This window comes from Poecile atricapillus, chromosome 2, assembly GCF_030490865.1.
Source record: "Poecile atricapillus isolate bPoeAtr1 chromosome 2, bPoeAtr1.hap1, whole genome shotgun sequence".
Lineage (NCBI taxonomy): Eukaryota > Metazoa > Chordata > Aves > Passeriformes > Paridae > Poecile > Poecile atricapillus.
Genome location: NC_081250.1, coordinates 52,873,052 through 52,885,422, shown reverse-complemented (window position 1 = coordinate 52,885,422; position 12,371 = coordinate 52,873,052). Strand labels below are relative to the sequence as shown.

At 42.5% G+C, this 12,371-nt stretch overlaps 1 protein-coding gene across 1 annotated transcript; it reads left to right on the top strand.

The window, feature by feature from the left end:
* The first annotated feature begins 4,109 nt into the window (after positions 1-4,109).
* On the top strand, positions 4,110-5,594 carry LOC131575513 (inositol 1,4,5-trisphosphate receptor-interacting protein-like 1). Its single transcript, XM_058831100.1, has one exon. It carries the CDS (start codon positions 4,110-4,112, stop codon positions 5,592-5,594), a length of 1,485 nt encoding a protein of 494 aa, XP_058687083.1.
* The last annotated feature ends 6,777 nt before the right edge of the window (positions 5,595-12,371 follow it).

The following is a 12,371-nucleotide window of genomic DNA, read 5'->3' as shown; positions in this document are numbered from 1 at the left end:
TAGAGAAAATTCCTATATAATTACCGCAAATGATATATATTTATTATTAAATTATGTTTACTAAATATGTAAAATGTTATAGAATGAAAAAAATCATTGGAATAGATATGATAATAAAACACTATAAATTCAGTATGTAGATTATGTCACTATCTGTAGTGACAACAGTGACTATCTATAGTGACTATCTACAGTAAAAATATTATGCTCTGTAATTATTTATGTATTTATGTATCTGTATTTATAATCTGTATGTATAATATGTATTTATAATCTGTAAGTATTTATGACAGGAAAGTTGTCATAAATACTTATGACAACTAAAATAATAAAATAATAAAAAATAAATAATAAAAATAATAAAATAATAAAATCAATAATAAATATTATTTATATATAATAAAATAATAAATAATAAAATAATAAAATTAAATAATAAAATAATAAAACTAAATATAGTTTTCAAATATATAGGATGCATATCACATCTCTAATCTTTTTGGACAGAAGTATGGCCATATACAGTGTCACTGTCTGTTTGGACACATATTAATTAACACGTATCACTAAGTGGCCGTATGACTGGCAAGCATGAAACTGTTTTGCTGGTTTTTCAATAAAACGCAATCTGACAGAAGCCGGAGTGTGCAAGACTTTCTTGATCTCAGCCACCCCTCTCGTATTGGTAAATGTCATGCGCCGGGAGCCTGGGCTTGTGAGCAGTCTCCTTCAGCTCATCCAGACTTACAGGGCTGAATTGGTTCTCATCAGAAATGAAGGCCACCTGTCCACAGCCCCTCATTCGCTCAGCTTACTTTTCAAAGTCTGTGGATTCAGCAGATATTCTTCATGATAAAAAAAATAAAAAAAAATAAATAAAGCCAAGTCTGCCCTTAGACTTTATTTAAAATAAAGTTGCTCAGAGGTGAATGCGGTGGTCTTTGCGGCTCATTGGGTTTGCAGGGTGAGGAATGGGTGCTAGAACATGCAGTTAGCACAACTGGAGAAAATAATGAGGACACAAAGAATAAGAAGTTCAAAGCTACAAAGATTGAGTCTCCTTTTGAGCTCGGCAAAATAACCACTGCCAGTCCCTTCAGAAGAACACAAACCATGCTTCACTGAATGAAACTGCTGCTCTTCGCAAACAGTCACTCAGCTCACTCTCGGAAGACACTGAGAGATCTGTATGTGTAAAAGTGGTTCTTGACCATGAGGATGTAAACCCAAGAAGAAGAATCCAGAAAAATCAGCACTCCAGAATAAGGGAAGTTTCCTGATGCAATCGTAAGAGATCTTCAAGTATTTTACTATCAATTCTTACTAAATTGATAATATTTCATTAGAATGTCATTATTCATAATTCTTCTCTAAGTGCTACGCACTGCTTGTGACAGTTTTTAGGAAGACTAATTAAGTATTCTTATGATATGAATATTATATATCTAGGAAGATATTCTAGTAAAAGCCTGTCTGCACGACCCAGCTTTCAAGCCAGACGACAATTCCGGGGACAGTGCTCTTGGAACTTCTCTGGAGCAGCGAGAATGAAGAAAAACAATGATGTTGTGGACAAGAAAAGGAAGGATCAACAAAACGTATTAGCCAATAGCAGCTGGTTAAGCTGCGCGATCCCTGTGGGACCCTGTAAGAGCGTGCTAAAGATAGAAATAAAGCCAAGTTCACTTTTACCTCTGAGAGGACTGTGTGAATATTCGGAGCGGTTTTCCATTAAAACCCCGCCTTCTTTCCAAATGCATCACATCCCAAAGCCAATGGAAGGGGCACATTACACAGGCAACCAGGACGGCACGACTGCCTCTTGCCATGACACCTGTGGTCGGCTGAGCTTTAACCAGTCCTGTCCCCACCTGCTGCTTGATCCCGAAATTACAGCCTCAAGCTCCCTCTGCCATAGGATTGTTTCTTTCTTCAGGCGGCTAGATTAAAAACCCCACCATTTAAATGAGCTCCAGAGCTGGACAAGATGGGCGGTGGGGCAGTGATTCCTGCAGCGTTGCCGTGAGGTTTGGGCTCTGCCACAGGTGCTGGCAGCATGCGGCGCTACCCTACTGCAGAAACCTTTCAGGGCCAAGCTGGGCTGGGGGGAGGGAGATTGGCGGCCCTCCCAGCTCCTGAGCACAAGGTGAGGAAAAAGAAACGGTGTTACCCAAAAACCCCCAAGAAATGACAAATGATAACAGAGTAAGGAGAGGGGCAAAGGCACAGTTTTGAGTTTTGTCTAGGCAGCACCAAGAGCAGACCATTCAAATCCAGGTGCGCAACACAGAAAATGCCACACGTTTTCCTGTGGCGGGGGGAAAAGGCTCCAAAAAAAGCACAACACAAACCCCAAACCACAATAGTGTTTGAATTTTCTGTCATTTTTGGCTGCAAGAAGCTGCTGTGCACTGCTGATGGCCTCTTCTCTGCGCTCTCCTCATCTTTGCTTGTCTCAGGGCTCTACAAAGCCAGGCTTTGGGGGCTTCTTTCTGCTCTTGCCAGGCCTGAGACCAAACAGCCTGGCGGGCCCGGGGCTGTTAGCAGGAGAGCTGCTGAAAGTCACCCCAAGCCATGCGGCCTTCCCCTGCAAGGCTCCAGAGATACAAGGGCAGAAAGCTGTAGCCTAAGCTCTACTGCACTAGCACCTTGTTGAGCTTGTCTGTCCTCAGGCATCCTTCAGGTTGCCCAGTGTAAATCTGAGCTGCTTTCTTAGGGACTTCGGGCTTTGCCCACACTGTGGCCTTGCTGAAGGCCAAGGCCAAGGAAAGGCTCTCATCTGTGCTGCCAGTTCCATGGAAGGCCCCAGAGCAAGAGGGCATCTCTTGGCTGCCGGGATCCCACCTTCACGGTCTGGCCTTGCAGGTTGGCAAAACCCACGTGGGTATCCTGGCACATTCCGGCACTGACTTTCCCTCTTAAGCTTCCCATTTTCTACAAGGAGAATTCTGATTTTTCCTTCTGCTTGGAAGGGGACGGATTGCCTTGGGTGATGTATTTGGCAGCAAGGTTCTCCTCGCATGGAAACACTTCCTGGCAGCCTTCTGCCCACTGACAAGCCATTTGGTCCCACTGCATCCCGGGGACCAGAGTGCAAAAGCAGCACCTTTCCTCTCCTCTGGGAAGAGCTGGTCTCACAGCCCTAACATCTGCACCCGACACAATGCAGATGGTGCCTGAAGGGAGTTTGTAGCTAATTGGGGCTCATTAGATTTACCAGCCCAGGGAACAAACAATATGATCAGAGGAAATGACCTCAAGTTGTGCCAAAGGAGATTTAGATTGGATCTCCAGGAAGTATTCCTTCAACAAAAGGATCTCAAGCTTGGCAACAGGCTGCCTAGGGCAATCAATGGCTGAGTCACCCCCCTCAGAGAGGTTTAAAAGTCATGGGCATGTGCCATCTGGGGACCTGGTGGAGTAGGCAGTGTTAAGTTTGCAGTGGAACTGTGTGAACTTCAGGGACTTTTTCAAGCCGCATGATGCAGAGATTTCAGGGTAGCTCAAGCAGTGTGGAGTCGAGGCTTAGACTCAATGATCCCCAAGGGTGCCTTCCAACATGGAGATCTAGGAGACTGGCAATGGAGGCCAGAAAGACAAAAGAAAGACCAAGGGACGTTCTTTGAAGAAGATTTACTCCAAAGCAGCCTTAAGCCCTTAACCAGGGCCACTCTAAGTGGCTGAGCTGGGGTAGGGACAAAGGGTGCAGTTGGCTGGCTTGTGATGCGCTGCGGCACCTGTGACATCACAGGGGGCGCCTCACAATGGGGGCAGCTGGAAAAGGCCCCAGCAGGTAACTCTGGCCCTGTATTGCTTGGGCAAGCGGTGAGTGCACATGTGGCGGGGAGGCTGTGCTGGGGATAAGGGCCGGGGCAGAAACGCTGCACCTGGGGCTGGGTTCTCCCTGCTGCATGCAGGGACAGCCCCTCATGGTAGAGCCTTGGCTAGGGTACCAGCTGCTACTGCTACTGCTGCTGCTGCTGCTGCTGGGGCAGTGGGACAGGCCTTGCTGCCCCCAGATCCCTGGGATTCCCAGACCTGCTGCCCCCACTGCCAGCTGCCTCTTTCCCCGCTCCCCTCACGGCCTTCTCTCTGTCCTCCTGCAGACCATGGATACCTGGGTATTGTGGTTCTTGCTCTTGCAAAGCATAGTCCACTACCCACAGCCCGTGGGGGACGATTTGGACGAGGCGACGCGTCTGCTCATGGAGGAGCGTGCAAGATTCCAGGAACGCGAGAGGATTCTGCTGGAGCTGGAGGTGGAGCAGCTCGCCCTGATGCAGAGTGGCCCATCCTGGGGAGACCTGCTCTGGTCTGCCTTGCAGGCCTGGCAGGTCTGGGCATTTGTCGGGCTCTTGCTTCTTCTCTTGCCCCTATGGTTTATGTGGAGGAAGAGAAGGCGTGAGGCAGAGGTCAGCGGCGAGCGGGAGAAGGAGAGCGAGGAAGAGGACGAGGCACGGTCATACAATCTGGCATGGCTTCTGGAGGAGCGCATACAGTGGCCTGCACAGGACCTGCAGGCAGGCTGCGACAGGACAACGGCCATGATGGAGAAATTGCTAAGTGCCCTCAGGCGTTCCTTGGTTGGGACTTTCTTCCCGGTGCTGCACCAAGCCATTGGTTTTGGCAGTGCCTTTGAAGGCTGGACTGAGAGCGGGGAGGAAAGCGTGTACCATGTGCTTGTACCCCTGACTGCTCCCTCAGGCCACATCTTCCGCCTGGAGCGTGACACTGACTGGCTGAGGCCTGGCAGGAACTTCCGCGTCCGCGTGGAGCTGGTGTGCAGCTGCCCGAGGGGGCAGGAGGGTGTGAACATGATGTGCTTCCGCCACCACCCTGACGTGATTGGCATGCTAACTGAGCAGCCCAACCTCCTAGACATGCTGTGCACCGGCTCCTACCTTGACGTGGAGAAAACGGTCTACTTCTTCTACAGACTGCTGGGAGTAAGCTGGCAGCGTTTGCCTGAGTCACGCAGTTGGCATTTAGCGCTGCACTGCTCCCAACGCTTCTGCCACCTCAGGCTGTCCAACGGCCAGGAAAGCTTCCAGGTTCAAGTGATGCTTGGGCTACAGCGATTTACCTCGGACATCTTTATCAGCAGCCGGCCTCGAGGGGCCCACACCCCAAGCACAGTGTGGCCTGAGACCTACAGCATGGCAGAGACAAAGTTCTTCAGGCACATGGCCAGGCAGCTCCCTCAGGACAGCTCGCACCTCAAATGCCTGCAGCTCCTTGCTGCAGCTTTTCAGGAGTGCAAGGGCTTCTCCATCCATTCCATCAAGACCATCATCATGCACCAGCTGAACACCGTACCGCTCTCACAGTGGCACAGCAGGTATTTCCTGCTTCAGCTGTCCGATGTCCTGGAGCAGCTGCGCTTAGCTCTGCAAAAGAAACACCTGCAGCATTTTATTGTGGGCAACCAGAGGCTTCCAGAGGAGATCAGGCTGCCCCCAGATGTACGAACGGCTAGGCCATCCAACCTCTTCCACAGCCTGTGGCAGGATCGGGCTGCCCACTCCCAGGCCATGCAAGCCTACCTTGATCTGCGCCATCGCCTGGCGAGGTTGCTGGCCTATGGCCACTGTTAGCAGGGCTCCTAGAATCACAGCATTGCTAGGTCGCAAGAGCCATTTAACATCATCAAGTTCAAGCCATGCCCTAACACCACCTCAACTAAACCATGACACTGAGTGCCACATCCAATCTTTTTTTAACACATCCAGGGATGGTGACTCCATCACCTCCCCCGAGAAGACAATTCCTCTACTTTTACCACTCTTTCAGTCAAAACCTTTTGCCTAACATGCAACCGAAATGTCCCTTGGCACAGCTTAAGACTGTGCCCTCTACTTCCGTCACTTGCTGCCTGGAAAAAGAGACCGACCCCAACCTGACTACAGCCACCTTTCAGGCAGTTGTAGAGAGGGGCTAAGGTCACCTCTGAGTCTCTGTTTCTCCAGGCTAAACAGCTCCAGCTCCCTCACTTGTTCCTCACAGGGCTTGTGTTCCAAGGCCCTCACCACGCCCTCTTCTTGACCTTTGCATGTGTGTGCTCATGGGGCTTGCAGCTCCTGGCAGACGATCGTTTTTTAGTGCCGTGACAAAGAAGAAGGAATGGGATACACAGACAAATAGATATACGCATATATAACTAGAACGTGTAGCTGTCCGTTTAGGGGACTTTTTGATTCGGGTTCTTTTTCCCTTTGAACTGAAGATTGATGAGAGGGAGGCGATTTTTTTTCTCGTTCGGTCTCAGTTGTTTATTTTTTCTTATCAGCATTACAAGGTACAAGGAGCTATGTGCACTATGATAGAAAAGGGGTAAAATGGCTAACAAAGATCTTCTTCAAGGTCTTTTATATGTCCATTTACCCAATTAACAGATGCCAACTAAGCTATTTTTCTTAGTGACCCAATGACCCAACACTTGTGTGCTGCACTGTGATATTTTCTACCCAATCACCTACTACTACCCAAAAACCCCTAGGAGGAGAAGATGAAGAAGAAAGAAGAAGGACAAGAGACAACACCCTAAATCCTCCATCTTGTCTCCTGTTCTCTAAACTACTTTTTCACCCAGTGATTTAAGAAACTTTCTAATCTACACATTTACACATTTCCTATTTAACTTTAACATTTGTTTTCATGTATCACCATGAAAACATGCACATGAATTTCATATTATATGAAATTCAGTGTTTCTTTGAATCCTGGAACTAAATATTAAAAGCAAGGGCACACAGTCTGTATCTCAGACTCCAACATCTGCCCCTCTCTTTTTAAAAAAAAAATTTTAAAAAAATCAACCTAAATCTTTTCTTGGATTACTTTTCAAGAAAGGTTATTTTTCCTTCACTTCTGTTTTAACAAATGAGGCTTTACAATATTAATTTTCCCACTTTTTCACTTGAAACCCAAAGTCCATTGTTCTTGCATGTGGGATCCAAGCCGTTCTGCTGTCAACTGTTGTCTCGATACAGTTCATATCAGCATGCTCGCTCTTCTGCTCTCTGGGCTGTCTGCTTGTCTCTGCAGCTGATCAGTTTCCACGTTCTTCTCTAGGAAGTTACTTCTGCTTTGAACCTGTGAATACACAAACATAGACTTTCCTCCAAATTATTAATTGAAATGAATTTTTTAATCTTGTTTCTGAACCTTTGACTAGACGCAAAGAATTCTCTCTTAACTTTGCTTGAGTACTGTTAGAACAATACCTGATAATTGATGGAACTGGCTTCGTAAAAGACTTGTCTAAAAAGGACTGTTCAAGAATTATTTGCAATAGATGTAAGATCTTTACGCTTTTTCCAAAAATTTAAGATATATAAGGTTTTTATACTTCCGAGGCATAGCCTTGGTTCCCCCCTTTTTCTTTATATAATTAAGTAAGGTATTTGTTTTTTTGTTATGACAATGAAAAACCATCAAATTAAAACACTTGCACATGTATACACATAGGAAATAACACTTTTACAGAAATCAAAAACTTATTAAGAAGATGCATAATTAATATTATGCGATATTAAACTTATCTGAATAATCTGTAATATGAATTGATAAATGTACTAAATATATACTCTCATCCCAGAGTCTGCCACAGCTGATAAATCAATGGAAGATTGGAAAATCATGTCCGGATAACAATTTTCCAAGCTCACTGTAAAATCCAGCTGCTATATTAAGTCACTAATTGCCAAGTCAAATTGACCTGAATATTGTTTTGATGCAGAAAACTTCTGGGTTTATTGGTAAATTCTCCATCCAGGTAAAGTCAAGGCTTGGCCAGAGCCTTAGGCTTCATCTGGAAAGATGTCTCCTAACTCATTTTCAAAGCAAGGGGTTTAAAAATAGCAGCTATAAGATGCTTAAAACACAGCAAACCTTTAAAAGGCATTTGTATAAAACAATGATCAGATGTCCTAGGCAATCGACCAATCAAACCATTCAGTAGTCAATTCAATCTGAAGTTTTTTTCATAACCCTTGACTTTCAACCATGACACATCTTCTTAGAATTTTGGAAACTAAAATAATAAAGATACACTGGATTAGGCAAATGCAAATCTTTTTAAACAAAGAAAAGAGTAAAAACCAAGACAAAAAAAACTCTGTATAGAGCAGCTGCATAACTTATTTACCAAGATGCATCTGTAGTGAGAAGATAAAAAAACTTAAATGACACGTGTCTAAAAGGTAATTACACAAAGACACATCAAAATATGCACAAAGCCGGCTGCAAACACAGTGACACTCCATAGATAATGCTCATCATAGAAATCTATAAATTTACATTATAGAATGAATATGTCATCAGTGAGTGTCTGAGGAAATCAAGATAATAAATTGAAAATATTTGTAATTATCTTTATCTCTATAGGAAAATAACTATGCAGTTTAAACAAATGTCTTCAATAAGACATGAAGCAATTTAAATTTAAACTTGTTAAAAGTTAATTATGATAAAAGGAAGTAACAAAACTTAAAATTAAAAAATACCAAAGTTATAACTTAACTTAAAAACACTCAAACTTAAACATAGTGAAATTTAACTTTGATTAATCTTATTAACACAATCTATATTAGATGAAAACACAACTTAATCTTACTCTGTTATTATAAAAAAAGGCAATTAAAAGTTTGGTATACACTTCTTTGAACACAATATAACAGGAATATTGATTCACTATAGAGATTATAGGGATGTAACAAATTTATCACCATTCTATGCTATCTGGTTTTGAGAATAACTTATAATAACTGTAGATGTTATTAAAAATACCATTCGTAACAAGAATTTGCTTGGTATATGCTTAAATTTGTTAGGATTTTTAGAATGCAGTTTTACTAGAGAAAAAATACAACACCACAGATTTGGTAATTTGCGATTCAGCTTTTGTAGTACTTTTCAGAAACATTAAGTTTAACTTTTTTAACTAAAATCCAAATTGGTATATATGCTGTTATACAGGTTTGGTTTTGGTTTTTTTGTTTGTTTGTTTGTTTGTTTTGTTTTTTTTTTTTTTTGTTTTTTATAACAAAAGGACTCACATTAAAATTTCTTTATTAAAACTGTAAAAAAAAATACCAAGCAAATGGGTAATATATGGTTAATATGACTTTCAGATTACTGAAAACTGTATTGAACTAAATCTACAATACACTTATTCAAATGAAAGGTTAAAAATGAAAGAAACCTGTCATTAAATCCTTTTTCTGTAGGATTAATCATATGATTTTTCAACTTAATTTTAAAGAAATGCATCTTGCAGAAATTAACTGTAATTTCAGTAATACTGCTTGATCACTCTATATCATACAATACTACATTATCAGTAGATATATAGAGAAGATAACATTTTCAAAGCTTTCATGTATTGAGAATACCAAAACTGAAGAAAAATCTTTTAAATTTCTTGGGATGCATAAATATCATGTTTTTTTACGTTATTCTGTAAAAACAAAATCAACAGATATCATTAGAAATACAACATCCATATGCATTCTATTATGCAACATTTTTAAACTTTTAAATCTATTTTTGAAGGCACTTCAATAGGGGCTTCTCTCTGAAGCTTGTGACTGCTATAATTTGCAGATAAGCCAGTAATGCATCTTACAATGCTTTTGATTTTTGCTTTTCGGCTGTTTTTCTGAAACCATTCCAGAGATGCTGGACTTTGTACTGACATGTCCTGTAACCCTGTGTCCATGTCTGTGGGAGGATTTGTAGATTGAAAGAACTGTGCATTACCACGGCTATGCTCAAAAGACTCTTGGCTTTGTGTGGTGTCCAGTAAATCTATCTGCGGTGGTGAAGCTGTTGTTTTTTCAGGCTGTTGTTGCTCTGCCGCAGCTTTATTGTAAAGTGGATTCAATTTTAAAAGTGCCGCCGCAGCGCTTGGTGCAGGCCAAGGCTCGGTTTCTCCCCCCGCCTGTCCCCTGGCTCCGGGCTGGGCATGGAGGGACGGGACCACGCCTCCCTGTGACGTCACGGGCGCCCCTGATGAGGGCTGGCCTGGGGACGGTGCCGCAGGCGGGGTCTGGAGCTGCTGCTGTGGTTGCGTCACTGCTGACGTCACGCTGACTGACAGCTGTGGCTCCAAGCCCACCCCTGGAAGGCGGGGCGCAAGGGCCGCCGAGCCCGTGGAGGTCCCGGACCGCTCTGGGTCGGGCTGAACCCCCCCGTACCCTCCCAGGGGGGACAGGGCTGTCCCCTCCACCCCCCTAGGGCCGGAAAGGGACTCGGCTGCTGGCACACAGGCAGCCAAGGAAGTTTCCCCTCCCTCTTCTGCCGGCACCAGCATACCGGCTGCTGGAACAGCTCCAAGAGAACTGAGACACTCTTGCAAAAGCTCTAAGACCCCTTTTTGCAAATTCTGCCCGCATTTTTGAATCGCCTCCTCGTCTCTGTATAGTTGTTTCTCTGGGCTTTCAACAGGCTTAGACATTCCTGAGGTAGATTTCAGGAAGTCTAATACAGACTTTTCAGCGTGCAGTAATAAGCATTCCGCATCTGGCTGAAACAAACCCTTCTGTTTTTCTGGACCCATAGTGTCCTTTGCCTGAGTTTCAAACTCCCATTTACAGGCGATGACTTCATAAGTCACTGCAGAAGCTGTTAAAAGTTCAGCTGCTACCTTGTCTCCAAGAGTGTTTTTTTCATATACTGTTACGTTTATCTTCTCCCACAGGCTTGGGGTAAAAATATTCTCTGAATTCACATTAGGGAATTCTACTCGTACCCAGGATATAAGGCTTTTAAACTCATCCGTGGATACAGAGAGCGGGTGCTCCTTTACCATAGCTTCCAAGGTAGCCAAAACCTCCCCCTCAGGTTTGGACATGTTTCTCATATTTTTGCTCCCTTTTGACGGCTTACCTGACCTCAGGGTCAGCTTTGTCTCAGCTCCTCTATCCGTGATCCGTTCCACAGCTCACAGACGTCTGGCTTGGCTTGTCCGCTCTCACCAGCACCGGGATTACTGAGATCTTCTTTTTCCCCTTTCCAGGGAGTTTTCCAGCTTTCCGCTGTCTTCTCCTTTTTTCCAGCTTTTCGCTGTCTTCTCTTCTTCTCTCTTTTTTTTTTTTACTGGAGCCTTCAGTTCAAAGAGCCCCAAGTTTGGGAGCCATTTGTCCGTTTAGGGGACTTTTTGATTCGGGTTCTTTTTCCCTTTGAACTGAAGATTGATGAGAGGGAGGCGATTTTTTTTCTCGTTCGGTCTCAGTTGTTTATTTTTTCTTATCAGCATTACAAGGTACAAGGAGCTATGTGCACTATGATAGAAAAGGGGTAAAATGGCTAACAAAGATCTTCTTCAAGGTCTTTTATATGTCCATTTACCCAATTAACAGATGATAACTAAGCTATTTTTCTTAGTGACCCAATGACCCAACACTTGTGTGCTGCACTGTGATATTTTCTACCTAATCACCTACTACTACCCAAAAACCCCTAGGAGGAGAAGATGAAGAAGAAAGAAGAAGGACAAGAGACAACACCCTAAATCCTCCATCTTGTCTCCTGTTCTCTAAACTACTTTTTCACCCAGTGATTTAAGAAACTTTCTAATCTACACATTTACACATTTCCTATTTAACTTTAACATTTGTTTTCATGTATCACCATGAAAACATGCACATGAATTTCATATTATATGAAATTCAGTGTTTCTTTGAATCCTGGAACTAAATATTAAAAGCAAGGGCACACAGTCTGTATCTCAGACTCCAACATGTAGCTATATATATAAATAGCTACAAAGACTTTTATTAACAGATGTGTTTTTAATAGATACAAATGATAGAGTTCTGTTTTTAATAGATACAAATGATAACAATAGTTTATCAATGATCGTATGATTTGACAAAAAGATAGAGCACATATGTAATGTCACTTCCTGTTGTGACACATATTCATGCTCTACAGTTACTGCATTTATGAGAGGCCAAATTTTTATTACATAGATATACTTAAAAATATATATATACATATATACATGTATTGTATTTAATACAAAACAATAATTTCATAAATAAAATGGAAATGAAATAGAAAACCAATTAGAGATAATTCCTATATAATTACAGCAAATGATATATATTTATTATTAAATTATGTTTACTAAATAAGTAAAATGTTATAGAATGAAAAAATCATTGGAATAGATATGATAATAAAACACTATAAATTCAGTATGTAGATTATGTCACTATCTATAGTGACAACAGTGACTATCTACAGTGACTATCTACAGTAAAAATATTATGCTCTGTAATTATTTATGTATTTATGTATCTGTATTTATAATCTGTATGTATAATATGTATTTATAATCTGTAAGTATTTATGACAGGAAAGTTGTC

What these genes read in the sequence shown, in the direction of transcription:
- LOC131575513 (XM_058831100.1), top strand. Translation starts at nt 4,110, where the DNA reads ATGGATACCTGGGTATTGTGGTTCTTGCTCTTGCAAAGCATAGTCCAC.